At 41.8% G+C, this 20805-nt stretch overlaps 1 protein-coding gene across 7 annotated transcripts in view; it reads right to left on the reverse strand.

Moving 5' to 3' along the window:
• Positions 1–3135: 3135 nt before the first annotated feature.
• The window catches only part of ifih1 (interferon induced with helicase C domain 1), a 63908-nt gene continuing 46238 nt past the window's right edge, over positions 3136–20805 (reverse strand). The window contains exons 13-18 of one of the 7 annotated variants that reach the window (XR_009802979.1): positions 17571–17732; positions 17314–17507; positions 15454–15547; positions 8866–10995; positions 8748–8806; positions 3136–8393 (exon numbers count right to left, since the gene is read on the reverse strand). Coding sequence is in view for 1 of the 7 variants with exons in the window: in XM_061879936.1 (XP_061735920.1) it covers positions 10813–10995; positions 15454–15547; positions 17314–17507; positions 17571–17732 (633 nt within the window). In the remaining 6 variants the exon portion in view is untranslated. Of the gene's footprint in view, positions 10996–15453; positions 15548–17313; positions 17508–17570; positions 17733–20805 lie in introns of all 7 variants that reach the window. The other 6 variants (XR_009802974.1, XR_009802978.1, XR_009802975.1 and 3 more) reach the window with 6 other exon arrangements.

The following is a 20805-nucleotide window of genomic DNA, read 5'->3' on the forward strand; positions in this document are numbered from 1 at the left end:
ACCAGCATGGCATCCTGCCGAGAATCCTTTGGCCGCTGCTGATCTAGGAAGTCCCAGTAACCATTGTGGGGGGCTTCGAAGGCAACATCAGCCAGCACCTGCATGGGTGGCTGGGCTTGCTGAAGAGCCTAAAAAGCATCGCCCTGTATGGGCACACCAGCAAGCTGCAGGCTCCCTACACCGGATTGACCGAGGTGTTTAAAGTTCATGATCACATTCATGATAACATCCATGATGATGTTCATAATCACATTCATGATCACGTTCATGATGTTCATAATCATGTTCCTACTCATGTTCAAATTCATGTTAATAATCATGTTCAAAATCATGTACGTTCATGATCAAGTTCATGATCAAGTTCATAATCACGTCCATGATGATGTTCATAAACACGTTTATGATCGCGTTTATGATCACGTTCATAAACATGTTCACAATCATGTTCACAATCATGTTCATAATCACATACATGATGCCTAATCATGTTCAAATTCATGTTCATAATCATGTTCAAAATCACGTTCATAATCACGTTTATGATCACGTTCATGAATACGTTCATAAACCCGTTCATGATCAAGTTCATGATCACGTCCATGATGACGTTCATAAACACGTTCATAATTAAGTTCATGATCACGTTCATGATGATGTTCATAATCACGTTCATGATCAAGTTCAAGATTATGTTCATGATCCCGTCCATGATGACGTTCATGATCACGTTTATGAACACATTCAAGATCATGTTCATCATCACATTCATAATTATGTTTATAATCATGTTCCTAATTATGTTCAAATTCATGTTCATAATCATGTTAAAAATCACGTACGTTCATGATCACGTCCATGATGAGGTTCATAAACACGTTCATAATTAAGTTCATGATCACGTTCATGATGATGTTCATAATCACGTTCATGATCAAGTTCAAGATTATGTCCATAATCACGTTCAATATTACGTTCATGATCCCGTTCATGACGTTCATGATCACGTTTATGAACACATTCAAGATCATGTTCATGATCACATTCATAATTATGTTCATAATCATGTTCCTAATTATGTTCAAATTCATGTTCAAAATTATGTTAAAAATCACGTACGTTCATGATCAGGTTCATGATCACGTCCATGACGTTCATAAACACGTTCATAATTAAGTTCATAATAATGTTCATAATCACGTTCATGATCCCATTCATGATGATGTTCATGATCACGTTCATAATCACGTTCATGATCCTGTTCATGATCACGGTCATGATGATGTTCATAATCACGTACATCATCCCGTTCATAATCACGTTTATGATCACGTTCATGATTACGTTCATAATCCCGTTCATGATTACGTTCATGATCAAGTTCATGATCACGTCCATGACGTTCATAAACACGTTCATAATTAAGTTCATGATCACGTTCATGATGATGTTCATAATCACGTTCATGATCAAGTTCAAGATTATGTTCATAATCACGTTCAATATTACGTTCATGATCACATTCGTAATCATGCCCATGATGACGTTCATAAACATGTTCATGAACACGTTCATAATTAAGTTCCAGATCACATTCATGATGATGTTCATAATCATGTTCCTAATCAGGTTCAAATTCAAGTTCATAATGTTCAAAATCACATACGTTCATGATAAAGTTCATGATCATGTTCATAATCATGCCCATGATGACGTTCATAAACACGTTCATAATTAAGTTCATGATCACATTCATAACATCCATGATGATGTTCATAATCACATTCATGATCACGTTCATGATGTTCATAATCATGTTCCTACTCATGTTCAAATTCATGTTAATAATCATGTTCAAAATCATGTACGTTCATGATCAAGTTCATAATCACGTCCATGATGATGTTCATAAACACGTTTATGATCACGTTTATGATCAAGTCCATGATCACGTTCATAATCATGTTCACAATCATGTTGATAATCACATACATGATTCCTAATCATGTTGAAATTCATGTTCATAATCATGTTCAAAATCACGTTCATAATCACGTTTATGATCACGTTCATGATTACGTTCATAATCCCGTTCATGATCAAGTTTATGATCACGTTTATGATCACGTTCATAAGCACGTCCATGATCACGTTCATGATGATGTTCATAATCAGGTTCAAAATTACGTTCATGATCCCGGTCATGATCACGTTCATGATCACGTTTATGAACACATTCAAGATCATGTTCATGATCGCATTCATAATTATGTTCATAATCATGTTCCTAATTATGTTCAAATTCATGTTCAAAATGATGTTAAAAATCACGTACATTCATGATCAGGTTCATGATCACGTCCATGACGTTCATAAACACGTTCATAATTAAGTTCATGATAATGTTCATAATCACGTTCATGATCCCATTCATGATGATGTTCATGATCCCGTTCATAATCACGTTCATGATCCTGTTCATGATCACGGTCATGATGATGTTCATAATCACGTACATCATCCCGTTCATAATCACGTTTATGATCACGTTCATGATTACGTTCATGATCAAGTTCATGATCACGTCCATGATGACGTTCATAAACACGTTCATAATTAAGTTCATGATCCCATTCATGATGATGTTCATAATCACGTTCATGATCAAGTTCAAGATTATGTTCATAATCACGTTCAATATTACGTTCATGATCCTGTTCATGATGACGTTCATGATCACGTTTATGAACACATTCAAGATCATGATCACATTCATAATTATGTTCATAATCATGTTCCTAATCATGTTCAAAATTATGTTAAAAATCACGTACATTCATGATCAGGTTCATGATCACGTCCATGATGACGTTCATAAACACGTTCATAATTAAGTTCATGATAATGTTCATAATCACGTTCATGATCCCGTTCATGATCACGTTCATGATGATGTTCATGATCACGTTCATAATCACGTTCATGATCCTGTTCATGATCACGGTCATGATGATGTTCATAATCACGTACATCATCCCGTTCATAATCACGTTCATGTATGTCATTATATGTAAGTCGTTTTGTTTTGTACAAACCGCACCATGACTATGAAACCAGTCAAATAACGCCAGTCAAGAATTCTTTAATGGGGGACATTTATTCAAGAAAGTATGAAGAAGCTGCTGATGGTGTGTTTGACAGAGAGGCCGCTCACAGGAAGTACCGTAGCAGCATTATCATTACAGTACGCAACTTCATAAAACTACCGTATTTTTGTACAACATCAGACATCTGGAAGTTTCTTTTTTATCATGAACATTTTATTACACGTTTATATTTTCATAAAATTTGACAACAACTCACCGTTCCATTGCATCCGTTGCAAAATATAATTTGGCATAAAAATGATTTTAAAAAAAACTACAAAAATAAAAGTTCAAAGGTGGAATTGAGAGTTGACGCACGGGGGACATTTATGCAAGAAAATATGGAGAAGCTGCTGGCCTAACATAAATCACAATCATAAATTTATCAAAGTTTTTTTTTTTATTTACTTTCCCTAAAATCCTGATTTTGATGTGGATTTTAGCACTTTTCCTTGAGTGTAGCACAGTCGTTGATGATTGGCAGACATAAATGTATGTCTGAATAAAAGCGTTGTCGAGCCTTTGTTTACCTAGAAAGTGTGGTCGGCCAAGCAGCCGGCGTGCTCGATGTAGTCGAGACTTTGTTTACCTAGAAAGTGTGGTCGGCCAAGCAGTTGGCGTGCTCGATGTAGTCGAGTCTTTGTTTACCTAGAAAGTGTGGTCGGCCAAGCAGCTGGCGTGCTCGATGTAGTCGAGCCTTTGTTTACCTAGATTGTGTGGTCGGCCAAGCAGCTGGCGTGCTCGACGTAGTCGAGACTTTGTTTACCTAGAAAGTGTGGTCGGCCAAGCAGCCGGCGTGCTCGATGTAGTCGAGACTTTGTTTACCTAGAAAGTGTGGTCGGCCAAGCAGCTGGCGTGCTCAATGTAGTCGAGCCTTTGTTTACCTAGAAAGTGTGGTCGGCCAAGCAGCTGGCGTGCTCGATGTAGCCGAGCCTTTGTTTACCTAGAAAGTGTGGTCGGCCAAGCAACCCGCGTGCTCGATGTAGTCGAGACTTTGTTTACCTAGAAAGTGTGGTCGGCCAAGCAGCCGGCGTGCTCAATGTAGTCGAGCCTTTGTTTACCTAGAAAGTGTGGTCGGCCAAGCAGCTGGCGTGCTCGATGTAGCCGAGCCTTTGTTTACCTAGAAAGTGTGGTCGGCCAAGCAACCCGCGTGCTCGATGTAGTCGAGACTTTGTTTACCTAGAAAGTGTGGTCGGCCAAGCAGCTGGCGTGCTCGATGTAGTCGAGCCTTTGTTTACCTAGAAAGTGTGGTCGGCCAAGCAGCTGGCGTGCTCGATGTAGTCGAGCCTTTGTTTACCTAGAAAGTGTGGTCGGCCAAGCAACCCGCGTGCTCGATGTAGTCGAGCCTTTGTTTACCTAGAAAGTGTGGTCGGCCAAGCAGCTGGCGTGCTCGATGTAGTCGAGACTTTGTTTACCTAGAAAGTGTGGTCGGCCAAGCAGCTGGCGTGCTCGACGTAGTCGAGACTTTGTTTACCTAGAAAGTGTGGTCGGCCAAGCAGCCGGCGTGCTCGATGTAGTCGAGACTTTGTTTACCTAGAAAGTGTGGTCGGCCAAGCAGCCGGCGTGCTCAATGTAGTCGAGCCTTTGTTTACCTAGAAAGTGTGGTCGGCCAAGCAGCTGGCGTGCTCGATGTAGCCGAGCCTTTGTTTACCTAGAAAGTGTGGTCGGCCAAGCAACCCGCGTGCTCGATGTAGTCGAGACTTTGTTTACCTAGAAAGTGTGGTCGGCCAAGCAGCTGGCGTGCTCGATGTAGTCGAGCCTTTGTTTACCTAGAAAGTGTGGTCGGCCAAGCAGCTGGCGTGCTCGATGTAGTCGAGCCTTTGTTTACCTAGAAAGTGTGGTCGGCCAAGCAGTTGGCGTGCTCGATGTAGTCGAGTCTTTGTTTACCTAGAAAGTGTGGTCGGCCAAGCAGCTGGCGTGCTCGACGTAGTCGAGACTTTGTTTACCTAGAAAGTGTGGTCGGCCAAGCAGCCGGCGTGCTCGATGTAGTCGAGACTTTGTTTACCTAGAAAGTGTGGTCGGCCAAGCAGCTGGCGTGCTCAATGTAGTCGAGCCTTTGTTTACCTAGAAAGTGTGGTCGGCCAAGCAGCTGGCGTGCTCGATGTAGCCGAGCCTTTGTTTACCTAGAAAGTGTGGTCGGCCAAGCAACCCGCGTGCTCGATGTAGTCGAGACTTTGTTTACCTAGAAAGTGTGGTCGGCCAAGCAGCCGGCGTGCTCAATGTAGTCGAGCCTTTGTTTACCTAGAAAGTGTGGTCGGCCAAGCAGCTGGCGTGCTCGATGTAGCCGAGCCTTTGTTTACCTAGAAAGTGTGGTCGGCCAAGCAACCCGCGTGCTCGATGTAGTCGAGACTTTGTTTACCTAGAAAGTGTGGTCGGCCAAGCAGCTGGCGTGCTCGATGTAGTCGAGCCTTTGTTTACCTAGAAAGTGTGGTCGGCCAAGCAGCTGGCGTGCTCGATGTAGTCGAGCCTTTGTTTACCTAGAAAGTGTGGTCGGCCAAGCAACCCGCGTGCTCGATGTAGTCGAGCCTTTGTTTACCTAGAAAGTGTGGTCGGCCAAGCAGCTGGCGTGCTCGATGTAGTCGAGACTTTGTTTACCTAGAAAGTGTGGTCGGCCAAGCAGCTGGCGTGCTCGACGTAGTCGAGACTTTGTTTACCTAGAAAGTGTGGTCGGCCAAGCAGCCGGCGTGCTCGATGTAGTCGAGACTTTGTTTACCTAGAAAGTGTGGTCGGCCAAGCAGCCGGCGTGCTCAATGTAGTCGAGCCTTTGTTTACCTAGAAAGTGTGGTCGGCCAAGCAGCTGGCGTGCTCGATGTAGCCGAGCCTTTGTTTACCTAGAAAGTGTGGTCGGCCAAGCAACCCGCGTGCTCGATGTAGTCGAGACTTTGTTTACCTAGAAAGTGTGGTCGGCCAAGCAGCTGGCGTGCTCGATGTAGTCGAGCCTTTGTTTACCTAGAAAGTGTGGTCGGCCAAGCAGCTGGCGTGCTCGATGTAGTCGAGCCTTTGTTTACCTAGAAAGTGTGGTCGGCCAAGCAACCCGCGTGCTCGATGTAGTCGAGCCTTTGTTTACCTAGAAAGTGTGGTCGGCCAAGCAGCTGGCGTGCTCGATGTAGCCGAGCCTTTGTTTACCTAGAAAGTGTGGTCGGCCAAGCAACCCGCGTGCTCGATGTAGTCGAGACTTTGTTTACCTAGAAAGTGTGGTCGGCCAAGCAGCCGGCATGCTCGATGTAGTCGAGTCTTTGTTTACCTAGATTGTGTGGTCGGCCAAGCAACCCGCGTGCTCGATGTAGTCGAGACTTTGTTTACCTAGAAAGTGTGGTCGGCCAAGCAACCCGCGTGCTCGATGTAGTCGAGACTTTGTTTACCTAGAAAGTGTGGTCGGCCAAGCAGCCGGCATGCTCGATGTAGTCGAGTCTTTGTTTACCTAGATTGTGTGGTCGGCCAAGCAGCCGGCATGCTCGATGTAGTCGAGACTTTTTTTACCTAGAAAGTGTGGTCGGCCAAGCAGCTGGCGTGCTCGATGCAGTCGAGACTTTGTTTACCTAGAAAGTGTGGTCGGCCAAGCAGCTGGCGTGCTCGATGTAGTCGAGACTTTGTTTACCTAGAAAGTGTGGTCTGCCAAGCAGCTGGCGTGCTCGATGGAGTCGAGACTTTGTTTACCTAGAAAGTGTGGTCGGCCAAGCAGCTGGCGTGCTCGATGTAGTCGAGACTTTGTTTACCTAGAAAGTGTGGTCGGCCAAGCAGCTGGCGTGCTCGATGTAGTCAAGACTTTGTTTACCTAGAAAGTGTGGTCGGCCAAGCAGCCCGCGTGTTCGATGTAGTCGAGACTTTGTTTACCTAGAAAGTGTGGTTGGTCAAGCAGCTGGCGTGCTCGATGTAGTCGAGACTTTGTTTACCTAGAAAGTGTGGTCGGCCAAGCAGCTGGCGTGCTCGATGTAGTCGAGACTTTGTTTACCTAGAAAGTGTGGTCGGCCAAGCAGCTGGCGTGCTCGATGTAGTCGAGACTTTGTTTACCTATATTGTGTGGTCGGCCAAGCAGTCGGCGTGCTCGATGTAGTCGAGACTTTGTTTACCTAGAAAGTGTGGTCGGCCAAGCAGCCGGCGTGCTCGATGTAGTCGAGCCTTTGTTTACCTAGAAAGTGTGGTCGGCCAAGCAGCTGGCGTGCTCGATGTAGTCGAGCCTTTGTTTACCTAGAAAGTGTGGTCGGCCAAGCAGCTGGCGTGCTCGATGTAGTCGAGCCTTTGTTTACCTAGAAAGTGTGGTCGGCCAAGCAGCCCGCGTGCTCGATGTAGTCGAGACTTTGTTTACCTAGAAAGTGTGGTCGGCCAAGCAGCCGGCGTGCTCGATGTAGTCGAGTCTTTGTTTACCTAGATTGTGTGGTCGGCCAAGCAGCCGGCGTGCTCGATGTAGTCGAGACTTTGTTTACCTAGAAAGCGTGGTCGGCCAAGCAGCTGGCGTGCTCGATGCAGTCGAGACTTTGTTTACCTAGAAAGTGTGGTCGGCCAAGCAGCTGGCGTGCTCGATGTAGTCGAGACTTTGTTTACCTAGAAAGCGTGGTCGGCCAAGCAGCCCGCGTGTTCGATGTAGTCGAGACTTTGTTTACCTAGAAAGTGTGGTCGGTCAAGCAGCTGGCGTGCTCGATGTAGTCGAGACTTTGTTTACCTAGAAAGTGTGGTCGGCCAAGCAGCTGGCGTGCTCGATGTAGTCGAGACTTTGTTTACCTAGAAAGTGTGGTCGGCCAAGCAGCTGGCGTGCTCGATGTAGTCGAGACTTTGTTTACCTATATTGTGTGGTCGGCCAAGCAGTCGGCGTGCTCGATGTAGTCGAGACTTTGTTTACCTAGAAAGTGTGGTCGGCCAAGCAGCCGGCGTGCTCGATGTAGTCGAGCCTTTGTTTACCTAGAAAGTGTGGTCGGCCAAGCAGCTGGCGTGCTCGATGTAGTCGAGCCTTTGTTTACCTAGAAAGTGTGGTCGGCCAAGCAGCCCGCGTGCTCGATGTAGTCGAGACTTTGTTTACCTAGAAAGCGTGGTCGGCCAAGCAGCTGGCGTGCTCGATGCAGTCGAGACTTTGTTTACCTAGAAAGTGTGGTCGGCCAACCAGCTGGCGTGCTCGATGTAGTCGAGACTTTGTTTACCTAGAAAGTGTGGTCGGCCAAGCAGCTGGCGTGCTCGATGGAGTCGAGACTTTGTTTACCTAGAAAGTGTGGTCGGCCAAGCAGCTGGCGTGCTCGATGTAGTCGAGCCTTTGTTTACCTAGAAAGTGTGGTCGGCCAAGCAGCTGGCGTGATCGATGTAGTCGAGACTTTGTTTACCTAGAAAGTGTGGTCGGCCAAGCAGCTGGCGTGCTCGATGTAGTCGAGACTTTGTTTACCTAGAAAGTGTGGTCGGCCAAGCAGCTGGCGTGCTCGATGTAGTCGAGACTTTGTTTACCTAGAAACTGTGGTCGGCCAAGCAGCCCGCGTGCTCGATGTAGTCGAGCCTTTGTTTACCTAGAAAGTGTGGTCGGCCAAGCACCTGGCGTGCTCGATGTAGTCGAGACTTTGTTTAACTAGAAAGTGTGGTCGGCCAAGCAGCTGGCGTGCTCGATGTAGTCGAGACTTTGTTTACCTAGAAAGTGTGGTCGGCCAAGCAGCCCGTGTGCTCGATGTAGTCGAGACTTTGTTTACCTAGAAAGTGTGGTCGGCCAAGTAGCCCGCGTGCTCGATGTAGTCGAGACTTTGTTTACCTAGAAAGTGTGGTCGGCCAAGTAGCTGGCGTGCTCGATGTAGTTGAGCCTTTGTTTACCTAGAAAGTGTGGTCGGCCAAGCAGCCCGTGTGCTCGATGTAGTCGAGTCTTTGTTTACCTAGAAAGTGTGGTCGGCCAAGCAGCCCGCGTGCTCGATGTAGTCGAGACTTTGTTTACCTAGAAAGTGTGGTCGGCCAAGTAGCTGGCGTGCTCGATGTAGTTGAGCCTTTGTTTACCTAGAAAGTGTGGTCTGCCAAGCAGCTGGCGTGCTCGATGTAGTCGAGCCTTTGTTTACCTAGAAAGTGTGGTCTGCCAAGCAGCTGGCGTGCTCGATGTAGTCGAGTCTTTGTTTACCTAGAAAGTGTGGTCGGCCAAGCAGCTGGCGTGCTCGATGTAGTCGAGTCTTTGTTTACCTAGAAAGTGTGGTCGGCCAAGCAGCTGGCGTGCTCGATGTAGTCGAGTCTTTGTTTACCTAGAAAGTGTGGTCGGCCAAGCAGCTGGCGTGCTCGATGTAGTCGAGACTTTGTTTACCTAGAAAGTGTGGTCGGCCAAGCAGCTGGCGTGCTCGATGTAGTCGAGACTTTGTTTACCTAGAAAGTGTGGTCGGCCAAGCAGCTGGCGTGCTCGATGTAGTCGAGACTTTGTTTACCTAGAAAGTGTGGTCGGCCAAGCAGCTGGCGTGCTCGATGTAGTCGAAACTTTGTTTACCTAGAAAGTGTGGTCGGCCAAGCAGCTGGCGTGCTCGATGTAGTCGAGACTTTGTTTACCTAGAAAGTGTGGTCGGCCAAGCAGCTGGCGTGCTCGATGTAGTCGAGACTTTGTTTACCTAGAAAGTGTGGTCGGCCAAGCAGCCCACGTGCTCGATGTAGTCGAGCCTTTGTTTACCTAGAAAGTGTGGTCGGCCAAGCAGCTGGCGTGCTCGATGTAGTCGAGCCTTTGTTTACCTAGAAAGTGTGGTCGGCCAAGCAGCTGGCGTGCTCGATGTAGTCGAGACTTTGTTTACCTAGAAAGTGTGGTCGGCCAAGCAGCTGGCGTGCTCGATGTAGTCGAGACTTTGTTTACCTAGAAAGTGTGGTCGGCCAAGCAGCTGGCGTGCTCGATGTAGTCGAAACTTTGTTTACCTAGAAAGTGTGGTCGGCCAAGCAGCTGGCGTGCTCGATGTAGTCGAGACTTTGTTTACCTAGAAAGTGTGGTCGGCCAAGCAGCTGGCGTGCTCGATGTAGTCGAGACTTTGTTTACCTAGAAAGTGTGGTCGGCCAAGCAGCCCACGTGCTCGATGTAGTCGAGCCTTTGTTTACCTAGAAAGTGTGGTCGGCCAAGCAGCTGGCGTGCTCGATGTAGTCGAGCCTTTGTTTACCTAGAGAGTGTGGTCGGCCAAGCAGCTGGCGTGCTCGATGTAGTCAAGACTTTGTTTACCTAGAGAGTGTGGTCGGCCAAGCAGCTGGCGTGCTCGATGTAGTCGAGACTTTGTTCACCTAGAAAGTGTGGTCGGCCAAGCAGCTGGCGTGCTTGATGTAGTCGAGACATTGTTTACCTAGAAAGTGTGGTCGGCCAAGCAGCTGGCGTGCTCGATGTAGTCGAAACTTTGTTTACCTAGAAAGTGTGGTCGGCCAAGCAGCTGGCGTGCTCGATGTAGTCGAGACTTTGTTTACCTAGAAAGTGTGGTCGGCCAAGCAGCTGGCGTGCTCGATGTAGTCGAGACTTTGTTTACCTAGAAAGTGTGGTCGGCCAAGCAGCCCGCGTGCTCGATGTAGTCGAGACTTTGTTTACCTAGAAAGTGTGGTCGGCCAAGTAGCTGGCGTGCTCGATGTAGTTGAGCCTTTGTTTACCTAGAAAGTGTGGTCTGCCAAGCAGCTGGCGTGCTCGATGTAGTCGAGCCTTTGTTTACCTAGAAAGTGTGGTCGGCCAAGCAGCTGGCGTGCTCGATGTAGTCGAGCCTTTGTTTACCTAGAAAGTGTGGTCGGCCAAGCAGCTGGCGTGCTCGATGTAGTCGAAGGCCTGGAAGTTGACGGCCAGCTCGCTCCACTTGGTGAAGTGACTCATCTTCTTGTCTCCCATGCTTACCACCAAGTTCTTTAGCTGCAGGCAAGGACAGTCGATGCTGCGGTACACCATCATGGAGCCCCAGGTCTGCAACCACACCACATTTCACTACTTTGCAACTCAAACTGCACGTACTATTTCCACTTCTATGAAAACTATTATGGACACATATGTTATCTTACTACTTTAGAACTCAAATTGCACATACTATTTTAACTTCAATAAAAAACATTATGGACACATGTTATTTTACTAGTTTAGAACTCAAACTGCACGTACTATTTCAACTTCTATAAAAACAATTGTAGACAAATACATTATCTTACTACCTCAGAACTCAAATTGCACATACTATTTTTACTTCAATAAAAAACATTATGGACACATGTTATTTTACTAGTTTAGAACTCAAACTGCACGTACTATTTCAACTTCTATAAAAACAATTGTAGACAAATACATTATATTACTACCTCAGAACTCAAATTGCACATACTATTTTAACTTCAATAAAAAACATTATGGACACATATGTTATTTTACTAGTTTAGAACTCAAACTGCACGTACTATTTCAACTTCTATAAAAACAATTGTAGACAAATACATTATATTACTACCTCAGAACTCAAATTGCACATACTATTGTAACTTCAATAAAAAACATTATGGACACATGTTATTTTACTAGTTTAGAACTCAAACTGCACGTACTATTTCAACCTCTATAAAAACAATTGTAGACAAATACATTATATTACTACCTCAGAACTCAAATTGCACATACTATTTTAACTTCAATAAAAAACATTATGGACACATATGTTATTTTACTAGTTTAGAACTCAAACTGCACGTACTATTTCAACTTCTATAAAAACAATTGTAGACAAATAAATTATATTACTACCTCAGAACTCAAATTGCACATACTATTGTAACTTCAATAAAAAACATTATGGACACATGTTATTTTACTAGTTTAGAACTCAAACTGCACGTACTATTTCAACTTCTATAAAAACAATTGTAGACAAATACATTATATTACTACCTCAGAACTCAAATTGCACATACTATTTTAACTTCAATAAAAAACATTATGGACTCATATGTTATTTTACTAGTTTAGAACTCAAACTCCACGTACTATTTCAACTTTTATAAAAACAAATATGGACACACACAATATTTTACAACTTTAGAATTTAAACTGCACGCACTAATTCAATTTCTATAAAAACTATTGTGGTCACATACAATATTTTACTACATTAGAACTCAAACTGCACGTACTATTTCAACTTCTATAAAAACTATTCTAGAAACGTACAATAATTTACTACATTAGAACTCAAACTGCACGTACTATTTCAACTTCTATAAAAACTATTATGGTCACATACAATATTTTACTACTTTGGAACTCAAACTGCACGTACAATTCTAACTTCGATAAAAACAATTATGGACACATAAATAATTTTACTTGTTTAGAACTCAAACTGCACGTACTATTTCAACTTCTATAAAAAAATATTATGGTCATATACAATATTTTACTACATTAGAACTCAAACTGCACGTACTATTTCAACTTCTATAAAAACTATTGTAGACACGTACAATAATTTACTACATTAGAACTCAAACTGCACGTACTATTTCAACTTCTATAAAAACTATTATGGTCACATACAATATTTTACTACTTTGGAACTCAAACTGCACGTACAATTCTAACTTCGATAAAAACAATTATGGACACATACATAATTTTACTTGTTTAGAACTCAAACTGCACGTACTATTTCAACTTCTATAAAAAAATATTATGGACATAAACAATAGTTTACTACTTTAAACTCAAACTGCATGCACAATTTTAACTTCAATAAAAACAATTATGGACGCACACACTATTTTACTTGTTTCGAACTCAAACTACACGTACTATTTCAACTTCAATAAAAAACATTATAGACACATGTGTTATTTCACTTCTTTAGAACTCAAACTGCACGTACTATTTCAACTTTCATAAAAACAAATATGGACACACAATATTTTACAACTTTAGAACTCAAACTGCACGTACTATTTAAACTTCAATGAAAACTATTATGGTCACATACAATATTTTACTACATTAGAACTCAAACTGCACGTACTATTTCAACTTCTATAAAAACTATTGTAGACATGTACAATATTTTACTCATGTTGAACTCAAACTAAGGTTACTGTAACATTACAGTAATGGTACTGTAACGTTACTATAATGTTACTGTGACATTGCTGTACAGTTACTATGACATCACTGTAAAATAACTTTAACATTACTGTAAAATTACTAGAATGTTACTGTAACATAACTGTAATGTTACTGTGACAATACTGCTATGTGCCTTGAATATTACTGTTATATTACTGTAACATTACTGTTATATTACTGTAACATTACTGTGGTTTTATTGTTACATAATTGTAACGGTATTATAACATTTCTGTAACATAACTGCACTGTTACTGTAATGTTACTGTGAAACTACTGTTATATTTCTGTAACATTACTATAACCTCACTGTAAGGTTACTGAAACAATACACTAATGGTACTGTAACATTACTCTAATGTTACTGTGACATTCCTGTATGTACAGCTGCTGTGACATTACTGTAAAGTAAATTTACCATTACTGTAATGTTACTGTAACATAACTGTAACATTACTGTGACACTACTGTTATGTACCTTTAACGCTACTGTAACATTATGGTTATATTACTGTAACATTACTGTGATTTTACTGTAACATAACTGTAATGGTACTATAACATTTTTGTAACATTCATGTAACATAGCTGTACTGTTACTGTGACATTACTGTTATATTTCTGTAACACTACTCTAACGTCACTGTAAGGTTACTGTACCAATACAGTAATGGTACTGTGGCGTTACTGTAACATTACTGTGATTTTACTGTAACATAACTGTAATGGTACTATAACATTTCGGTAACATTCATGTAACATAACTGTACTGTTACTGTGACATTACTGTTATATTTCTGTAACACTACTCTAACGTCACTGTAAGGTTACTGTACCAATACAGTAAAGGTACTGTGGCATCACTCTAATGTTACTGTGGCATTCCTGTATGTACAGCTACTGTGACATTACTGTAAAATAACTTTAACATTACTGTCACATGACTGTACTTTTACTGTAACATAACTGTAACGTTACTGTGCCATTACTTTTATGTACCTTTAACGTTACTGTAACATTACTGTTATATTACTGTAACATTACTGTTATATTACTGTAACACTACTGTGATTTTACTGTAACGGAACTGTAACAGTACTATAACATTTCTGTAACATAACTGTACCGTTACTGTAATGTTACTGTGACATTATTGTGATATTTCTGTAACATTACTATAACGTCACTGTAAGGTTACTGTAACATTACAATGATGGTATTGTAATGTTACTCTAATGTTACTGTGACATTCCTGTACAGCTACTGTGACATAACTGTAAAATAACTTTAACATTACTGTAACATTACTGTAACATAACTGTAACATAACCGTAACATAACTGTAACGTTACTGTGACATTACTGTGATGTACCTTTAAAGTTACTGTAACATTACTGTTATATTACTGTAACATTACTGTGATTTTACCATACACATAACTGTAACGGCACTATAACATTTCTGTAACATAACTGTACCGTTACTGTAATGTTACTGTGACATCACTGTTACATTTCGGTAACATTACTATAATGTCACTGTAAGGTTACTGTAACATTACAATAATGGTATTGTAATGTTACTCTAATGTTACTGTGACATTCCTGTACAGCTACTGTGTCATTACTATAAAATAACTTTAACATTACCTTAACATAACTGTAACGTTACTGCTACATTACTGTGATGTACCTTTGAAGTTACTGTAACATTACTGTGAGTTTACCGTAACATAACTGTAACAGCACTATAACAATTCTGTAACATAACTGTACAGTTACTGTAATGTTACCGTGACATTACTGTTATATTTCTGAAACACTACTATAACGTCACTGTATGGATACTGGAACTATACAGTAAAGGTACTGTAACGTTACTCTAATGTTACTGAGACATTACTGTGATATTTCTGTAACATTACTATAACGTCACTGGAAGGTTACTGTAACATTACAATCATGTTACTGTAACATGTGATGAGATGGCAACTTGTCCAGGGTGTACCCCGCCTTCCGCCCCCCGCAGCCCCAAAAAAGGGAATAAGCGGTAGAAAATGGATGGATGGATGGACTGTAACGTCACAGTCACATGTCTATAATGTTACTGTATCATTACTTTAATGTTACAGTAACATTACCGTAACGTCACTGTAATATCAAACTCTGAATGGTTATGTCTCAGGAAAGAGGAATAGAAGAAGTAAGAACAAGTCTTCAAGTGGAACAAACTTGCAACTGGACTGAGTACAAATCTAGAACTGGTCCTACCTGGCCACAGTTCTTGCATGCGACGGTGCCGTTGGTCTCGTAGTCCAGAAGACGTTTTGCAAGAGCCGAGTTTCCTTTCCGGATGTAAAGTTCACTGCAAGGAATGTTTGGTTGCATTTCAGAATGCTTTGCAGAAAGTGCGGTAAGGACAGTCACACCTCCAAATATTACCCAAATATTCCAACTGGAAACCTTTGTTATTTTTTGCAAATCTTAGCTCGTTTGGAATTTGATGCCTGCGACATGTTTCAAAAAAGCTGGCACGAGTGGCAAAAAAGACTGAGAAAAGTTGAGGAATGCTCATCAAAGACTTATTTGGAACATGCCACAGGTGTGCAGGCTAATTGGGAACAGGTGGGTGCCATGATTGGCTATAAAAGCAGCTTCCATGAAATGTTCACTCATTCACAAACAAGGACGGGGCGAGGGTCACCACTTTGTCAATTCGTCAAATTGTTTAAGAGCAACATTTCTCAACCGGCTATTGCAAGGAATTTTGGGGATTTCACCATCTACGCTCCGCAATATCATCAAAATGTTCAGAGAATCTGGAGAAATCACTGCACGTGAGCCATGATATCACGCACCTTGGATCCCGCAGGCGGTACGGCATCAAAAAGCCACATCAGTGTGTAAAGGATATCACCACATGGGTCTCAGGAACACTTCAGAAACCCACTGTCAGTAACTACAGTTGGTCGCTACATCTGTAAGTGTGAGTTAAAACTCTACCAAGCAAAGCCAAAGCCATTTATCAACAACACCCAGAAACGTCGCCGGCTTCTCTGGGCCCGAGATCATCTAAGATGGACTGATGCAAAGTGGAAAAGCGTTCTGTGGTCCGACGAGTCCAGATTTCAAATTGTTTTTGGAAATACTTGACATTGTGTCATCCAGACCAAAGGGAAAGCGAACCATCCAGACTGTTTTTGAAGCAAAGTTAAAAAACCAGCATGTGTGAAGGTATGGGGGTGTATTGGTGCCCAAGGCATGGGTAACTTACACATCTGTGAAGGCACCATTAATGCTGAAAGGTACATACAGCTTTTGGAGCAACATTTGTTGTCATCCAAGCCACTTTATCATGGACGCCCCTGCTTATTTCAGCAAGACAATGCCAAGCCACGTGTTACAACAGCATGGCTTCGTAGTAAAAGAGTGCGGGTACTTTCCTGGCCCGGCTGCAGTCCAGACCTGTCTCCCGTCAGAAATGTGTGGCGCATTATCAAGCGTAAAATAGGACAGCGGAGACCCCGGACTGTTGAAGGACTGAAGCTCTACATAAAACAAGAACGGGAAAGAATTCCACTTTCAAAGCTTCAACAACTAGTTTCCTCAGTTCCCTAAAAGAAAAGGTGATGTAACACAGTGGTGAACATGCCCTTTCCCAACTACTTTGGCATGTGTTGCAGCCATGAAATTCTAAGTTAATTATTATTTGCAAAAAAATATATAGAGTTTATGAGTTTGAACATCAACTATGTTGTCCCAAACGTTTATGGAAGAAAAGGTGATGTAACACAGTGGTGAACATGCCCTTTCCCAACTACTTTGGCACCTGTTGCAGCCATGAAATTCCAAGTTCATTATTATTTGCAAAAAAAAAACACATCAAATATGTTGTCTCTGTAGCATATTCAACTGAATATGGGTTGAAAAGGATTTGCAAATCATTATATTCCGTTGATATTTACATGTAACGCAATTTCCCAACTCATATGGAAACGGGGTTTGTATTTACCATTTACACAACGTGACAACTTTACCAGATTTGGGTTTTGTGCAATAATGGATGGCAGCACCTGAAAGGTCAGAAGTCCCCACCTGGTGGACACAGGTGACATAGCAAGCGAGGCCCACCTGAAGTGCGGGGACACGTTGACGCGGTGCATGCCTTCGATGATCTGGATGTCGTCGCCCTTGCACACCAACTTGCTGCACTTCCTGCAGCTCAGCTCCACTTCCGACGGCTCCGCCAGCTTCTTGCCTTTCTGCTGCGACTTTGTCTTCTTCATCTTATCTTCCAGGATGGCCTGGAGTTGGAACTCTTTGATCTGGGGGAGAGAGGAAAGCCGGAGATGGTTGAAGGAGCCGACACGCCGGAGACGAGTGGGTACCTTCTTGTTGTAGTCGTCGGGACTCAACTGTCGGATTCTGGCCGTGGCCTCGGTCATCAGGTCCTTGCGGTACTCGTTGACGGACTCCTTCTCCGTCACGCCGGAGCCTTTCACCTCGATCACGATGTAAACGCTGTCCTTGGCTCGGGCTCGACCTCGGGCCTGCGACACGGGACACGATTAGGACTTGAGTGGTACCTCGACTTAGCCGACCTCGCCGGTACATTTCTGGCTTTGTCCCTCTCGGTTGACGTAACGAGCAAAGAGATCGACGCAATCCTGCCCGTGTTGTTTATTTTATGCATTCTAAATCGTAAAATATGGCAAGTCGGAGGTGGCTAACAACACAGCTAATGCGAGTACACTACTGAGCCCATAAAGTACTCTAAAACAGTGGTCCCCAACCTTTTTGTAACCGCGGACCGGTCAACGCTTAATAATTTCAGCTGCATCATAATGTGACAGTAGTTAATGAGTGTTACTCACCTGTATTATAACGGGTATTACTCACCTGTGTCATACCATGTGATTGTTGATAACAAGTATTACTCACCTGTATCATAATTAATATTACTTAGCTGTATTATGATGTGATGGTAAATAATGAGTATTACTCACTTGTATCATAATGAGTATTACTCAGCTGCATCATAATGTGACAGTAGTTAATGAGTGTTACTCACCTGTATTATAACGGGTATTACTCACCCGTGTCATACCATGTGATTGTTGATAACAAGTATTACTCACCTGTATCATAATTAATATTACTTAGCTGTATTATGATGTGATAGTAAATAATGAGTATTACTCACTTGTATCATAATGAGTATTACTCAGCTGCATCATAATGCGACAGTAGTTAATGAGTGTTACTCACCTGTATTATAACGGGTATTACTCACCTGTGTCATACCATATGATTGTTGATAACAAGTATTACTCACCTGTATCATAATTAATATTACTTAGCTGTATTATGATATGATTGTTGATAACAAGTATTACTCACCTGTATCATAATTAATATTACTTAGCTGTATTATAATGTGATGGTAATTAACCTTTTTGTAACCGCGGACCGGTCAACGCTTAATAATTTGTCCCGCGGCCCGGGGGGGTGTCCTTTTTTTTTCTTTTTTTCTTCTTTGTCATGAAAAAGGGAGTCTTTTGTGGATGGTGCACTATTTGTAAGCGTATATTGTGTTTTTTATGTTGATTTAATAAAATAAAAACTTTTTTTTTTTTTTTTTTTTTTTAATAAAAAGTTCTTCTGCGGCCCGGTACCAATCGGGCCACGGCCCGGTGGTTGGGGACCACTGCTCTAAAAGACATCCAAAAAAATGCCAACAATACTCCATTTACATGTCGTGACCTGGATATTACAAGTTTCAGCGACATTGTTACGATACTATACTACTTTTAGCGCAGAGAGCTGACTAGCTTATGCTGCTACATCGACAAATGGCGCTGCTGCATTGCCTCTGAGTTGGTGATAACAAGTTGTATCATAATGAGTATTACTCACCTGTATCATAACACGTGTATAACGAGTATTACTCACTCGTATCATAACGAGTATTACTCACTTGTATCATAACAAGTATTACCCACCTGTATCATAACACATAGAAAACGGGTATTACTCAATTGTATCATGACACATTGATAACGAGTATTACTCACTTGTATCATAATGACCATTACTCACTTGTATCACAGCATGTTTATGTAGATATCGAGTATTACTCACCTGCATCGTTGCATGTGATTGTTGATAACGAGTACTACTCCCTTGTATCATAGCATGTGATTGTTGATAACGAGTATTACTCACCCGTATCATAACATGTTGAAAACGAGTATTACTCACTTGTATCATAACATGTTTATAACGAGTATTACTCACTTGTATCATGACACATTGATAACGACTATTACTCACTTGTATCATAATGAGTATTACTCACTTGTATCACAGCATGTTGATGTAGAAATCGAGTATTACTCATCTGCATCATTGCATGTGATTGTTGATAGCGAGTACTACTCACTTGTATCATAGCATGTGATTGTTGATAACGAGTATTACTCACCCGTATAATAACATGTTGATAACGGGTATTACTCACTTGTATCATGACGAGTATTACTCACCTGTATCATTACACGTTGGTAACGAGTATTACCTGTATCATGACGAGCATTACTAATTTTTATCATAACGAGTATTACTCACTTCTTTCATCACAAGTATTACTCACATGTCACAACATGTGATTGTTGATAACGAGTATTACTCACTTGTATCATAACGAGTATTACTCACTTGTATAATAACGAGTATTACTCACATGTGTCACACCATGTGATTGTTGATAATGAGTATTACTCACTTGTATCATAACGAGTATTACTCACTTGTATAATAACGAGTATCATAACACATAGAAAACGGGTATTACTCAATTGTATCATGACGAGTATTACTCACTTAGCATGTGATTGTTGATAACGAGTATTACTCACCCGTATCATAACATGTTGATAACGAGTATTACTCACTTGTATCATGACGAGTATTACTCACCTGTATCATTACATGTTGATAACGAGTATTACCTGTATCATGACGAGCATTACTCATTTTTATCATAACGAGTATTACTCAATTATTTCATCAGAAGTATTACTCACATGTGTCACACCATGTGATTTTTGATAACGAGTATTACTCACTTGTATCATAACGAGTATTACTCACCTGTATCATACCAAGTATTACCCACCTGTATCACAACACATAGAAAACGGGTATTACTCAATTGTATCATGACGAGTATTACTCACTTAGCATGTGATTGTTGATAACGAGTATTACTCACCCGGAACATAACATGTTGATAATGAGTATTACTCACTTTGTATAAATACGAGTATTACTCACCTGTATCATTACACGTTGATAACGAGTATTACTTGTATCATGACGAGCATTACTCATTTTTACCATAACAAGTATTACTCACTTGTTCTATCACAAGTATTACTCACATGTGTTACACCATGTGATTGTTGATAATGAGTATTACTCACCCGTATCATAACATGTTGATAACGAGTATTACTCACTTGTATCATGACGAGTATTACTCGCCTGTATCATTACACGTTGATAACGAGTATTACCTGTATGATGACGAGCATTACTCATTTTTATCATAACGAGTATTGC

This window comes from Nerophis ophidion, linkage group LG19, assembly GCF_033978795.1.
Source record: "Nerophis ophidion isolate RoL-2023_Sa linkage group LG19, RoL_Noph_v1.0, whole genome shotgun sequence".
NCBI classification, from domain to species: Eukaryota; Metazoa; Chordata; class Actinopteri; order Syngnathiformes; family Syngnathidae; genus Nerophis; species Nerophis ophidion.